The sequence below is a fragment of the Ochotona curzoniae genome, unplaced genomic scaffold, assembly GCF_017591425.1.
Source record: "Ochotona curzoniae isolate NIBS_2020 unplaced genomic scaffold, NIBS_Ocur_1.0 contig_2723, whole genome shotgun sequence".
NCBI lineage: Eukaryota > Metazoa > Chordata > Mammalia > Lagomorpha > Ochotonidae > Ochotona > Ochotona curzoniae.
In genome coordinates this window covers 15,635,532-15,651,128 of record NW_024465573.1, presented here as the reverse complement: position 1 = coordinate 15,651,128, position 15,597 = coordinate 15,635,532, and the positions used below count along the sequence as shown (strand labels likewise).

Genomic DNA, 15,597 nt, shown 5'->3' with positions numbered 1-15,597 from the left:
CTTGTATCTAAGTCATCACCTGTTCCCTCGGAGGTGGCCCTCAAACCCAAACCCTCCCGTATGGCACGTGGACAGATGCCACAATGCTGGCCTCCTACAGTTATTGAGGTACACAATATTAGTCTATGTTGATAAACTCTGAAGGAAAAGATGCTCAGTTGGAGAGAATATGATCTCTAAAAAGCCAATTGCTCATTGTAGTCACTTCATGATTATGTAATAATATATTTAAGATATTTGTTAAGGAAAATGAAACTAACAGAAATTTAAGTGTGTAAAATGTAAAATCCACACTTCTTTCATAATGTAACTTGTATGAATGTTTCAAAGATGGCTTGTTATGCATGGATCTCAATCTTTTTTGCATCAAAAAAAGGTCTTTATTCCGGTGCCCATGAATTTTGAAGTATTTTGATACTTTAATTAAAAAAAATTCTTAAAAATCAGCAGGAAACAGAAATAAGCCACAAAAGCAGGTTTTTATATCCTTCATAAAGCACAATTTCTAAAGATATATATATACATATATTTTTTAAAGGAATCAAAACTAGTCTTTCAACTCCAGAATAGTTCAGTCTAGGGAGAGGCTCACTCTGCAAACCATGGAAAAACACATTCAGAAACTTTATTTTAAGAATTTTTCCAGTATGTGAGCATACATGTGTGTGCATGTGTTTCAAAGTAGAAAGGGAAACTGAACTGTCCAAAGCAAATGGCTATACCTGTTTACCTCCACCTTCCTCATTCTCGTTCTTGTTCTATTTTCTTAGTTTATCCATTACTGTTGAATTTCCACAAATTTATTGTAGATATGATGAAACTACACTCTCTAAACTGGAGTAGAACTAAAAACACTCCCACCTTACTAAATTGTAAGATCCCCATCCAAGCACTGCAAGCACACGGATCTACTAAAAAAAAACCTAAAATCTTCCAAACTAATCTCTTTTTCTGTTTAATATGCATTTTCATAGGTAATCTCTGTGTAGCAGAGATGAGACATGGGGAACAATGCTGGCTCAAACTCTGATATCCAGTCCTATCCATACAACAGGCTGCTCCACCTCTGAGAAGTCTGTCTCTGCCTTTGCCATTCTCATTGCTGTAACGCTACTACAGCTTCTTATTGCTTAAGTTATAGTAAAAATCTTCTATTTATTCTCATCTCTTTCCTATTCTGCTCTGTTCCCACATTACTCAGCCTCAGGGACAGCTCTGACCACTGAACACCTGCTTCAAAAACAGATTTTCAGGCCCGGCGCGGTGGACTAGCAGCTAAAGTCCTCACCTTGCATGTGGCAGGATCTCACATGGGAGCACCAGTTCTAATCCTGGCGGCCCTGCTCCCCATCCAGCTCCCTGCTTGTGGCCTGGGAAAGCAGTCGAGGACGGCCCAAAACCTAGGGACCCTGCGCCCAATGGGAGACCCGGAAGAGGCTCCGGGCTCCAAGCTTTGCATCGGTTTAGCTCCAGCTATTTTAGTTGCTTGGGGAGCGAATCATTGGACAGATCTACCTCTTTGTCTCTCCTCCTATCTGCATATCTAACTTTTGAATAAAAATAAAATAAAATAAATTCATATTTTTCTCTGCCTGATAAATAAAGTCTAAGCTCACTGGAAATTTCTATAAAGAGCTTTCATAAATGAAGCTTAGACATCTGTCAATATCAAAATTATGTTAACTTTTAAAAAATATGGTATTTCATGAACAAACAAAAACTCCTGCCAAAAAATTCAACTCAATGTTGATTTTTTAGCAAAGAATACAATAAACATGAACGTCAGTTAAAATGGAATACCAGTTCAAGGTAAAACCAAAAACTTCTCAAAAATTCCATCCATAGTTGAAAAATATTTAGTTTTAAGCAAACTAGAATGGTACTCCTTTGAATGTAAATCTAAATCTATCTCTTAATTATTAAAACTGAGGGGAGGGAATGACATGGAGGCAAAACTGGCTAATCCTCCTCTTGCAAGTGTTGCCAGGATCCCACATGGGTGACAGTTCTTGTCCTGATTTCCACTTCCCATCCAGCTCCCTGCCTGTGGCTTGGGAAAGCAGCAGCGGATGGCCCAAAAATCTTGGGTCCCTGCACCCATGTGGGAGACCCAGAAGAATCTCCTGGCTTCTGGTCGGCTCAGCTCCAACCATTTCGGCCACCTGGGGAGTGAAATCAGTGGACAAAAGAGCATTCTTTGTCTCTCCTTCTGACTGTATATCTGGCTTGCCAATAAAAATAAATCAATCTTAAAAATAAAAAAAGGAGATACTTGGGATGGTGCTGTTGTGTAGCGCATTAAGTTTCCACTCACAGGGCCATTATTGCAACATATACCAGTTGGAATTCCAGCTGTTTCATAGGATCCAGCTCCCTGTTAATACTCAGGGAAAGCAACAGAAGAGGGTGCCAACACTGATGTGGGAGAACTAGAAGAAGCTCTGGGCTTCAGACCTGCCCAACCCGGCCACTGCAGCTATTTGGGGAACAAACCTGCAGATGGAAGATTTCCATCTCTCCCTTCTTAGTAACTCTGCCCTTCAAATGAAATAAATCCAAAAAAATTGAAGTAATAACAAAACCCCAAAACCTAAGCACTGTACATTAAATACAGAAAATCTAGAGGAGAGATGGCAAATAAATGTGTATCTTGCACATTCACTCTGAATAACAATGTGTTCCAAATAAGTTGCCTTTGGAGCTCTGCTTTGGCTTACTGGGCAAGAGTACTGTGATCAATAGCAAGCGGTGGTCAGAGGCTTATGTCATTTGTACCATACATGTAGCTGCCATTCCCCTAGGCTACCATGCCTCAAATAATCCCATAAAACATACAATTGCAAAACTACTTACTGCTTCAACAGAATTACATTCTCGTCTTGTTTCTAAATAACGTAGTGCTCGTTTTTCTTCTTCTTTTAATTTAGCATCTGCCTGTCCAGAAGCGAAACACCAATCAATTTAAAGCAAAAAGAACAACTCAAATTATCACATACACTACGTTCAAACTTACATATTTCATATAATTCTGTACACCATTTTGCTGTAAATACGAGGGTGCCTGTGTTCTATAAAATCTCTCCGTTGAATCCAAATATGCCTTCTCAAAATTGTCCCTATAAATTTGAAGCTTATCTTCAGGATTAGAACAAAGGTTAACTGAAAAATAGGAAACAAAATGTTATCTGAATATGATATATGTGAGTGTTTTGAGTAAAAGAAGTAACAAATATGGAATCATTATGTGCAAAGAGACAATGCTCAAGAAAAGTTCAAATTACCAAGTACACTGCAGAAAATAGACTATTTTTAATAGTAAAGAGATTGACTGCTAACTAGATGATTTAAGAAAATCATTTACAAAAAAGATCTAACTGAATCTTATAAACTAGTACTTGTAAAGGTAGAGATTAGTAAAGAAGGTAAATATTCAGAAGAAGAAAAGCACTAACAACTCGTTGATCGAAGTGGATTGTGAGGTTACTAGAGGATAAGGTAGAATGATAAATTAGCAGCGACTGCAGAGAGACTCAAATCTGAAATTAAGCAGCCTGTCTGAACATAACATGGCATATCACAAAAGTGCTAACCAGAAAAAAATCAGTAAAAACAGAACTCAAAAAAATAAATCTTGTGAGCAGTAATCAGATGAAATGATGGCAGTAAGATCACTGTAAGACTTTTCAACGTCTTGATGTAGAACTTAAAAGAGTTCTACTTTGGTAGCAGCTGAAATAAAAATAAACACATTCTAGAGCTTCTTCTAAAGGGGAAAAAAAGGCTCAATAACTAAAGAAATAAAGCATTGAAAAACAAGCCAATAAAAAATAACTCAAGACTCATTAATTCAACAATTATTTATTGAGAATTTAAGTAACAGAGTGATATGCAGTGTCAACAAAAACACCATTAAACAAAATTACATGAGGGCCTGGCACAGTAAGCCAAGTGGCTGAAGTCCTTGCCCTGTATGAGCCAGGATACCATTTGGGTACTGGTTCATACCCTGGCTGCTTTACTTCTTTTCCAGCTCCTGCTTGTGGCCTGGGAAAAGCAATCAAGGATGGCCCAAAGCTTGGGACCCTGCACCCGGTAAGAGACCCAGAAAAAGCTCCTGGCTCCTGGCTTCAGATCAGCTCAGCTCTGACTGTTGCAGCTACTCGGGGAGTGAACCACTGGACTGAAGATTTTTTTCACAGTATGTTCTTCTCCCTATAAATATCACTTTACAATTAAAAAAAATTTTTTTTAGACAAACAAAGTAGAGCCCAGCACGGTGGCCTAGTGGCTGAAGTTCTCGCCTTGCATGTGCTGGGATCCCATATGGGCACTGGTTCTAACCTGCTGGCCCCACTTCCCAACCAGCTCCCTGCCTGTGGCCTGGGAAAGCAGTTAAGGACGGCCCAAGGCCTTGGGATCCTGCATCCGCACAGGAGATCTAGAAGAGATCCTGGCTCCTGGCTTCAGATTGGCTCATCTCCGACCGCTGTTGTGGTCACTTGGGGAGTGAATCATTGGAAGGAACATCTTCCTCTCTGTCTCTCCTCCTCTCTGTATATCTGACTTTCCAATAAAAATAAATAAATCTTTAAACAAAAAAAAAACTACATGAGATTTCTTAAGAAAGTTCTAGGAAAATTGAATTAAATGCTCATTGGCAAAAAATTTTTTTAGAAATCCATGTGATTATTAAGAACACATACTTTCTAAGAGCTTTCCAAAGATTCCTCACATTAGGGAGTCACAGGTGCCGTGAAACACAAAGTGAGAGAATCTAACCAAGAGCTCTGATAAGGAAAGGCCTCCGAGAGGAAACAAACAAGGATGAGTTAGAAAGTGAAGTGGGGTCAGGAAAGTATCCCACGTCATAAGGAAAATCAGACTGAATGCACAGATAAGATTAGCATTGTCAGAAGAAACACATGAAAGCTGACTTATTTCTGAAAATAAAACGCAAACTTAGTTACTTCTTCTGAGCAATAGTTTCAAACTTATGTTTCTAATTTAGATTACTAAAAAGATTTCCTAGTAAAAAAAAAATAATGAGATGGAGAAAACATGAACCACAAGAGAATTCTCCAATGATTCTTCAAAGCAGAATTAGTACCAGTATTTTCTAAAAAAAAAAAAAAAATGACATCATCTTATATACTAATAAATATCACTCTGATACTACTATTTTACAAATGTCTTGGTTTTCACAAAAAGATAAAAAATAAAAAAAATAAAATAAAAAGTTCAGCACATACCATAGGATTCTCTTACTCCAATGACCAGCTGAGAATCAAAAGCTTCTCCTAATCTTTCTGCATGAACCAACTTCATTGCACTATCTTGGAGTCTGTTTTTTATATTTGAAAAAATTGATTCATTCCATGTATCAAGCATGAGCTAGAAAAAAAAAACAAAATAAGGCACCACTCTCAAGCATTAACTGACCATGTACCACACATATTTAAAACTTTTTTCAGTACAAACCCTAAAAAGCAAAATCACATTACATCTATGCCCACTTGAACACTTCAGGAAGACAGTACATTTAGCATAATAGTAAGTGCATCAGAATCTGACTTGATTGAGTTCCACTCCCAGCTATTATTACACATCTGCTTTCCTATGTGTAAACAGTCAAAACAATACCACAAAGTTTAAGTGATTGTTACAAAATTTATATAGCATATATGAGAAAGGCTACTTTTCCTGTAGTTGCAAGAAACTGAACCACAGTTACAGTGATAAGTGTGAATAAAAACACACAAAAAAATCAACCAAAAGTCTGTGATACCAGGCCTGCAGTAAAAATAAAATAACACATGTGGATCTACTTTACAGATGTTCCACTAAAATGATGGAAATTATATATAACAACATTATGGGTAAGCACATAATATTGCTCCAAGTAACTGTCAGTTTAGAAGATATTTAATTAACAGTGGCAATAATTAAAGTTTTATAACATCTACCATATATCTGGAATTGCTTTACTTATTTTCAACATAGGACTCATTTAATACTTACACCTGGTATAGCTACTACTATTACCATCTCCAGAGACAGAGAGCAAAGCGAACTTTCCTACACTCAGGGAGCTGTGTGTGTCCAGACTGTGACTTGAACTGTGGCCCTAGAATCAATGCTATTTGTTTCTTGACTGTTACAATAATTTAGTAATCCTATTTTAAAAGTGAATTTCAACCTGTAATTCATACAATGAAACCACTAATTCATAATGGATGATAGACATAAATAGGAATTTGAAACGCTAAACTCTAAAAACCATTGTGTTAGTGGGTTAGGCAAAATTTTTTTCACAAACGATTGTATCATTTTCCTTAAAAACTTTTTTTGGACATTTAAAAGTATATTTAGGGCCCGGCGCGATGGCACAGTGGTTAAGGTCCTCGCCTTGCATGCCCAGGATCCCATATGGGTGCCGGTTCTAATCCCGGCAGCTCCACTTCCCATCTAGCTCCCTGCTTGTGGCCTGGGAAAGCAGTCGAGGATGGCCCAGAGCCTTTGGACCCTGCACCCATGTGGGAGACCTGGAGGAGGTTCCTGGTTCCCGACTTCGGATCGGCATAGTATCGGCCATTGTGCTCACTTGGGGAGCAAATCATCGGACGGAAGATCTTCCTCTCTGTTTCTCCTCCTCTCTGTACATCTGCCTTTGTAACAAAAAAATAAAATAAATCTTAAAAAAAAAAACCAAAAAACAAATAGGGCCCAACACCTTGCCACAGCAGCTTAAGTCTCCACTTGTGGTGCCGGTATCACATGTGGATCCTTGTTTGAGTCCCATCTGTGCCACTTCCCATCGAGGTCCCTGTTAAAGTGCCTGGGAAAGCAGTGAAGGATGGTCTAAGTCCTTGGGCCCCTGCACACACATGAGAGACCCAGAGGAAGCTCCAGGCTCCTTGTTTTGGATTAGCCCAGCTCTGGCTGTTGTAGCCATTTGGGAAGTAAACTAGCAGATGAAGGATATCGCTCACTTCTTTCCTCCTGTTTGTTAATCTGCCTCTCAAACAAAAGCAAAATAAATTTCAAAATTAAAAAAATAAATAAAAGATGTAAGTATAAAGGATATAGTTCAGCAAGAAAATACACAAGATCTATAAGCAATAATCAAAAGACAAGATGTTCAACTTTACTGATATAAGTTTCAAAATAATCACAAAATAACTTAAATTACTGTAGTATAAACATGGTGGCTGGTGCTGTGGCATAGTAGATTAAGCTTCCAGTTGAGGTGCTGGCCCATATGAGCACCAGTTTTGAGTTCTGACTGCTCCACTTTTGATCCAGCTCTCTGCTGATGTGCAGTGGAGGACAGCCCAAATCCTTGGGCCCTTGCACCCAGATGGGAGACCTGAAGAACTTCTCTGTCTCTCCCTTCTCTGTGAACCCCCCTTTTTTAAATGAAAAAATAAAGCCTTAAAATAATTCTTTCAGTTTGACAAAGATTTAAAGTTTAACAAAATACTATATTTGCAGTAAAACTGATAAAGAAGGAGATGTCTCTTGTTTGCTTTGAATTCTTTTTTAACTTTAGCTACTACATATGGTAGCTAAAATTATGCAACATTTCTATTTCTGTGTTTGGTTTATTTCACTAAACATGATGTCCTCAAATTCCCATCATTTTGCCGAATAATATTCCACTGTGTGTGTAAACATGTGCCTGTGTGTATACATATACGTCACATTCTGTTTTTCTACTTATCTGACGCAGGACAGCTTGGTTGACTCCATCGTTCGGCTACTATGAGCAGCTGGGGAGCAGGTATCTCTTCGATACAGAGTTCGTATTTTTTCAGTATACACCCAGTAGAGGAAATGCCACATCATATGGCAGTCTACTTCTAGTTTTCAAAGAAACCTTCATCTTTTCTTTCACAGTGCCTGTATTAGTTTACATTCCCCCTAACAGTGTCGAAGTTCCCCTTTTTCTACATCCTTGCCAGCATGTGTCACTCTCTATCTTGGATAACAGCCACTATACCCGAGGCGAAGTGATATCTCCTTGTGGTTTTGATTTGCATTTCCATGATGATTAATCACACTGAATATTTTTCATGTATTTGTTCTTTTGAGAACTGTCTATTCCGGGGTAAGGTTTCCAACGTACAAACAAAAGCAAAACTAGACAAATGGGAGAAAGAGGAGGAGAGAGGAGAGAGGAGGGGAGAAGAGGACAGGAACTGAGTACATTCCATAAAATCATAATTGGTTACTTGCCACAAAGCAATAATTTATGTAAAATATGAGAATAAGCAAAGTGCACACCTGGTTTATAAAGACTAGAGTCAAGTAAAAAGAAACTTATAAATATGACAGCAATTTAGGCAATGTTAAACACAGAGATATTATAAAGGCATACTAATGAAAGATGTTTGAAAAAGGAAGAAAAGCAATTTACAGGAAGACAAAAGTACAAATAAAAAGTAGAAAAATGATACACTAGTGATAAAACTGGAGGAAAAAGTGAAAAGGAGAAGCAAAAGAGGTAATATTTGAAGACATAGATCTAGAGTTTAAGACTGCCAAAAAAAAAAAAAAAGGATGAAACAGAACTGAAGCTAAAGATGGATGAAAGAAAACTACTATGGAACAAATCCAATAGGGATTAAAAAAAATGTGCATGTGAAGCAGAAACATCCATTTAAAATCTAAATTACTCTTAAATGCCTTATAATTATCCTCTTTCTGGAAGAACAATACAGAAAAAATGGGAAAAAATGACTTACCTTTCTAACAATACTGTCTTCAACATTTGATTTTTTATTGCTGCCCTGTTTACCCATTAAAGTAATCTCTAGTTGGCAAAAAGGTTTCGGTAAAATGTCACATTGCGTAAAAAATTTTCGCCATTCCACAATATATGCTTTTAATAAAGCTGTATCATCTTGATGGCTCAGTACTCGCTGAAAAAAAAAAAAACAAACAAACCCGATGAGTAAGAGCAAAATATATTCATGCCATAATTTTAAAAAAATGTTTTATCATACAAACTGTACAACACCCAAGAGAAACTGAGATATATTTGTTCACCAAAACGCACATGAATGTTTGCAGCAACATTATTTAAAAGACAAAAAGGAGAAATAACTTATGTCAGTGAACTGATAAATGAACAATCTGATTTAGACACACAATACAATATTAGCCATAAAAAATACTGTTAAAATAGAGATGAACTTTGAAAACATCCCAAATGAAAGACAGTAGCAGCTAAAGAACATGCTACATGATTCCATTTAGAGGAGGTATCATAATAGATTTTATAAAGACAAACTAGTGGTTTAGTGACTGCTTGGGGCTGGGAAGGAGGGGGTTATGATAATCTACTCTTATTTTTAGGGTTTTTAAAATATTCTGGAATAAGCTGGTGGTGGCTGCACATCTCTATGAATATACATATACTAAAGCCCATTGAAATCACACACTTTGAAGGAGTAAAGTCTATAGGTCCACAAAATAAATTTCAACTTTTAAAAAAGATGATAGAATATTTCCACACTGTTGAAGTTTGGGTTGGTCCCTGTCTTGCCCAACAGCATGCTGCACATGTAATACCATGAGATTTCAAATCTAGATCTGAAGATATCTTGTACATTCTGCTTCCCCTTCAAAGGCAGGGTCCCTTGAGAAGGACAAACCACTCAGAGAAAACCAACCAAACATCAGATAGGAGATTAAAACTTTCTTGGACCACCCTGTCCCTGCAGAATGAACAGCTCACTGCTGCTGTATTCATAATGTCAGACAAGGGATGGTGCTGTGGTGCAGCATGTTAAGCTATGGCTTGCAACTGTGGAATCCCATTTGAGCAATGGTTCAAGTCCAGAGTGCTCCATTTCCAAACATGCTCCCTGGTGATGCACCAGGGAAAACAATGGAGGATGGCCCAAGTCCTGGGCCCTTGTTGCCCATATTGGACACACAGATTAAGGGCTTGCTTCCTGGTCTCAGCCTGGCACAGCTCTGTCTATTAAGGCCGTTTGGGGAAGTGAACCAGCACATGGAATAAATATCTCTGACTCACCCTTTCTTTGTCACTCTGCCTTTCAAATACTCAAAATAAACCTTGCACAAAAGACAAAAAAATCTTAGGTAAAATCAGATGAGTCTAGACCAAACTGTTTACCCACAAAATTACAAACAAAAGTTATAGTAAATCTAACAACTGCCCAAGCATTATGTTTATTTTTGCTTCCATTTTCACTTTCAATTTTAAAGTTTATGTTTTACTTACTTGAAGAATAGAGCAAGAGGAGAAGGGAGAAAGGAACAGAGAGAGAGAGAGAGAGAGAGAGAGAAGCTGACTGTGTTTGCAGTTCACTCCCACAGGGGCTGGGGCAGGGATCCAAGAGCTTTAGCTAACCTCTGCTGCCTCCCAGGGTACATACTAATAGAAAGCTAGACTGGAAATGGAAACAGGATTCAGTTCCAGAAAGTGGGATATGAGATGTAGTGTTGGCTTAACACATTATGCCGCAACGTCTGCCCCTAAAATAAACGTATTAATATACATTATCTTTACCATTTGGGAGATTTTGTTCTTTTTCCAAGGTAAGTTCAACCAAATGTCATCTAGCAAAATAACCTTTCTAAGTATTTAAAAATTACACATCTTTCCTATTATATCTGCTCTGAAATATATTCCAGATTTTTTAAAAAAGACTTACTTTTTATTTGTTTGAAAAGCTAGGATTGTAGAGAGAGAACTTGACAGAAAAATATTCCATCTACAATGGAATGGCTAGAAGCAGGCTGGTCTGAAGCTAGGAGCCAAGAGTTTCTTTCAAGTCACCCAGATGAATGCAAGAATCCAAGGATTTGGGTCAACTTCCATTGCTTTTTCAAGCACATCAGCAGGGAGCTGGATCAAAGTCAAGCATCTGGGACTTGAACTGGCACCCAGGACCACAAGTGGAGGCTTAATGTGCTACACTACAGTGACAGTCCTTACTTTCTAGCCTTTAATGGGTCATATCACAGTGCAAAAAGCTACAACTGCTAGTGTGGAGTTATTTCTTAACATCTGTTAAACATAAGTATTAAAGATGACTCTTATGAACTTATTTCTAGAAACTTAAGGATGGCATCATGTATCAGTTCAAAATAAACTTATTTTTATCTTTACCAAGTCACAAAATGGTATATTAATTTTTAATGCAAGTACGTACTGCATTTCTGAATAAGCTGTAGTAAAACCATATTGTTTAAATTTTGACACTGAAACATATTAATTTCTAAATAACACTTGAAGATAGGACTTATTTATTTAAGATTTACTTATTTTTATTGGAAAGGCAGATCTGCAGAGAGAAGGAGAGACAGAAAGATCTTCTACCGATGGTTCACTCCCCAAGTGAGCCGCAACGGGTCGATAGCTGAGCCGATCCGAAGCCAGGAACCTCTTCTGTGGCTCCCACGTGGGTGCAAGGTCCCAAGGCTTTGGGCCATCCTCGACTGCTTTTCCCAGGCCACAAGCAGGGAGCTGGAAGGGAAGCGGGGCTGCCAGGATTAGAACCGGCGCCCATATGGGATCCCGGGCGTGCTAGGCGAGGACTTAACCACTTGCGCCACCGCGCCGGGCCCAAACATATTAATTTCTAAATAACACTTGAAGATAGGACTTATTTATTTAAGATTTACTTATTTTGGCCTGGCAGCTGGTGGGTCTCAGGACGGGGCGTCTCATGCCTGGATCCCGGACAGCCGCCATGGGCACAGCCGCCATGTGCTGAGCTGTCCCCGGGCGGCCAGTGCGCCATTTGGTGCCAGGCTCTGCCTGCTGGCCGCCCGGCTGGGGAGCTCTGGGGATTTGGTTCTTTGAGTTGCTGCTTAATTCGCTCCAGGTTGAACCCATTGTGTTTCTTGGACCTGAAACAGGCAGTAACTCTTCCTTAGCAAAACTTTCAGTCACTAATAATTCTGAGCACCAAATAGCAGTCATGCAGAAGCTAGGGCTTGGGGCCTGTCCTGCAAAAGTAGCTCCAACAGTTGGCCAATGTGTCAACTGGTAATGGAACAGAGTAGATTAGGCACGACTGAACAAACCTTAGCCCACAAGTAAAACTAGAAACCAGGAGGGAGCAGAGGTCTTGCCGAGCTAGGTTCTTGTACCTGCTGGTCTGTTGGAGCCAGGGACGCAAAGCCACAGTGTCTAAGGCAGAGGTCGGGACAGGTGAGGAGCTGTGCCAAGCTGAGTCAGAGCATCCATTGGCAGGCAAGTGATCTATGGATGGGAACAGACCCAGTTGGGGAGCAAAGGGGACAACCCTAGCTGGGCTGAGGTTCCCACCAAGAGGCACATGGCCTGGAAGGGGAGCTGCGTTCTGATCTGGAAACAGTTGTAGTCTCCCTTGGCACAAGTGTGGACTGGGATTGGATGCACCGAACCGGGCCGGACCCCAACTCCCCCTGGTGTTCTGGAGGACCAGGGCAGATGTGGGATGGACTAGGCAGGGTCTCAAACCCCTACTGAGCCATGTGTGAGCCATATGTGGGTATAGACAAACCATGGCTGGGCTGGAACATCCAACAGCAAGAACCAGATTGGGTGGAAGGCCAGTCAGGAAAAGCCACAGTTCCTGTTATTACAGGAGGTGGACTGAGTAAGGTTGGCTCATGGACCCACTGGTAAGCGTGAAACCTGGCATTGGGAGAGGTTCTGATGGAGGAGCCTGGGCAACTCCTCTGGCAGGACACAGACCCGGCAGGTAAACGCAAGAAACATGATAGGAAACAGCCCAGAAAAGGCCATGGAAAGCTACCCACTGGCATACAATTGGCTGACGTGGGGGCAAGACCAGGCTGAATCTGTCCACATCATCCACTGGCAAATCCAGGCACCAGTGTGGGTCGACCTAGGGTTGCAACAAAGACTAGTGCACATTATGGAATGCTGAGGTGAGGTGGCCTGTACCGGAAGGGACCGCAGCGCCCTACCAGCCTGAGAACAAGAAAGGAAGTGGGCAGAGCCGGCAGGGGAATAAGGGAGGGTTCCTTTGCAGGACAGCTACTTCCGCAGGAGAGCATGGGCTGGGATGGGGGCAGACCAGACTAGGCAGAGCTACCACACCTGTGGGCTTCGTGCGGACCAGATCAGGGAAAAGCCGGGCTGGGTGGATTATTCCTACTTGTGCAAACAAAATTAAAGTGGGCGAGGGTTGTTTGGGCCTAGATGCAGCATCAACTGGAATCTGGGAGTGGGAGAGGCCTGGGAGGGAAATAGTGGGCTCATCCCTCTTGGGTTACCACTTCCACAGGAGGACATAAAACTAAGATAACTAAGATAGCGGCTGGGGTGGAATGGGGTGTGGGACAGACTGGATTACTGCTACACTTACTGGCAAACCAGGGTAGGGGGTGGGCCTGGTGGGGGTTATTGTGGGTCGCTCCAACCTAGGCTGCAGCTCCCGCTGGTTTATGTGAGGGCCAAGTATGTGCTGGGCAGAACTAGGCTGGACTGCAACACCCATTGGTTCCAGTGGAAGTCGGGAGTGAAAACAGAACCAACCCAGCAATTGCAACCACCAGCTGATTGGAGCGATGGACGGTGCCAGGCCCTGTACTTGTTAGCACATACAAGAAGTTTCTTTGGAGATCTTCCTAATCTAAATGCTGGACTCAAAACCCTAACAAAGAAAAGAGAGAAGACAGAACGGGTCAACCAACCATCTCAGCTATGATGGACTATGTCAATCAGTGGATTTTTCAAAGCCCTCATAGTGCTTGGAGTGGCAAGATTGACAACGATTCATAACTGTTGCAATATCAAAACCACTTGAGCAAGAACCTCAGCGCATGCCCTACATCCGGGATCTGGGGAGGGTGGGAAAATGGGTGGGCCTTCTCCCTTAAATAACCCCCTTTAAACATGAAGGTAACAATATGGAAAACATACTAGTATTATCCACTTTCCTGTAGCCCTTGAACCTTCTTACCCTAATTAACTATGTAAAGAATGTCAAAATAAAATTTTATAAAAATTAAAAACAAAAAAAAAAAAAGAAAAACATAAAAAAAAAAAAAAAGATTTACTTATTTTTATTGGAAAGGCAGATCTGCAGAGAGAAGGAGAGACAGAAAGATCTTCTACCTTCTGGTTCACTCCCCAAATGGTCCCAATAGCCAGAGCTGAGCCAATCCGAAACCAGTAACTTCTTCTGTGGCTCCCATGTGGGTGCAAGGTCCCAAGGCTTTGGGCCATCCTCCACTGTTTTTCCAGGTCACAAGCAGGGAGCTGGATGGGATGTGAAGCAGTGAAACACAAACCAGCACACATATGGAATCCCAAGCCTTGGAGGCAGAGGATTAGCCAGTTGAGCCAAAGCACAAACCCAAAGATAAAATTTATTTTATTAGGAGATAACTACCAGGGCTTGTGTTGTGGATAGGGCCATGTGACTGGCAAATCATGTGGTGCTGGATGAAATCCAGGCTGCTTCATGGCTGGTCCAGCTCCCTGCTAATATTCTGGAAATAACAGCAGAAGACAGCCCTTGTTCTTGGGTCCTCATCACTCATGTGGGAGAACCAGATGAAGCTCCTTGCTTTGCCTGACCCACCCCAGCTATGAAGCCATTAGTAAAGCGAATGACAAATACAAGATGCCTCTTTCTGTGTTTGTGTCTCCCTGGCCCTAATTAAATAAATGCCTATGCCATTATCAAAAATTTTATCAAGATATTGTCAACAAGAGACTTAATTTTTTAACTAAGGATATCAATCTTATTCTACCAGAATGGTATCTAGTAGCAGAATTCACACATAATTTCAATATCATCATTAGTTATTTACCCAAGAAATGCTTGAATTTCAACTGCTAAGTAGCTGTTAATATTCAACAAAAGGGGGCAGCACTGCAGCCAAGACGTTAAGCCTCTGCTGCAGTGCCAGCAGCCTATGAGACACTGGTTTGAGTCCCAGCTGCTGCACTTACAGTCCAGTTCCCTGTTAATGTGCCTGAGGAAGCAGTGGATGGTGTCCAAAGTCCTTGAATCCCTGGCATCCATGTGGGATACACCTATCTGGACAAGCCCCAGCTTTTGTAGTCATTTGGGCAGTAAATTAGCAGACAGAAGATCTCTCTGTCTCTCCTTTTCTTTCTCTGTAACTGCCTTTCAAACAAATAAACAAATAAATAAATAAATAAATAAAAATATTTTAAAAGGTTAAGTATTTACCAAGATTGTAAAATTACTATTTTATTAACTTTGTAAAAGATATGAACTTAAAAAATTTCAACTTGAGGGCCAGAATTTGGGTAAAGGAGATTTACTGTCTGTAGCATCTGCATGTCATTTTGGAGAACAGTTTGAGTATTAGCTGTCCCAGTTGTGATGTACCAGTTAAAGCCGTGGAGGATGGTAAGAACTTGGACTTATATAATCTACAGGGAGGATTCAGATGGAATTTCAGGCTTCTGGCTTTAGAGTGGCCCTGGCCCAGTCATTAAGGCCATTTGGGGAGTGAACTAGTGGATAGAATAGCTCTTTCTTTTTCTGTCTCTCCTTCCACCTCCAGTCTCTGTGTCACTTTTGGGGGGCGGGGGTAGTGTCTTTCTAAGGCTTTATTTATTTTTATTGG

The 15,597-nt window shown here is 40.5% G+C and overlaps 1 protein-coding gene across 1 annotated transcript in view; it reads right to left on the bottom strand.

The window, feature by feature from the left end:
• Positions 1 to 15,597, bottom strand: part of CUL5 (cullin 5) — a 99,568-nt gene that overhangs the window by 42,490 nt on the left and 41,481 nt on the right. Inside the window, exons 4-7 of the mRNA XM_040976887.1 lie at positions 8,745 to 8,921; positions 5,250 to 5,391; positions 3,014 to 3,159; positions 2,854 to 2,934 (exon numbers count right to left, since the gene is read on the bottom strand). Of these exons, the coding sequence (XP_040832821.1) occupies positions 2,854 to 2,934; positions 3,014 to 3,159; positions 5,250 to 5,391; positions 8,745 to 8,921 (546 nt within the window). The remainder of the gene's footprint in view (positions 1 to 2,853; positions 2,935 to 3,013; positions 3,160 to 5,249; positions 5,392 to 8,744; positions 8,922 to 15,597) is intronic.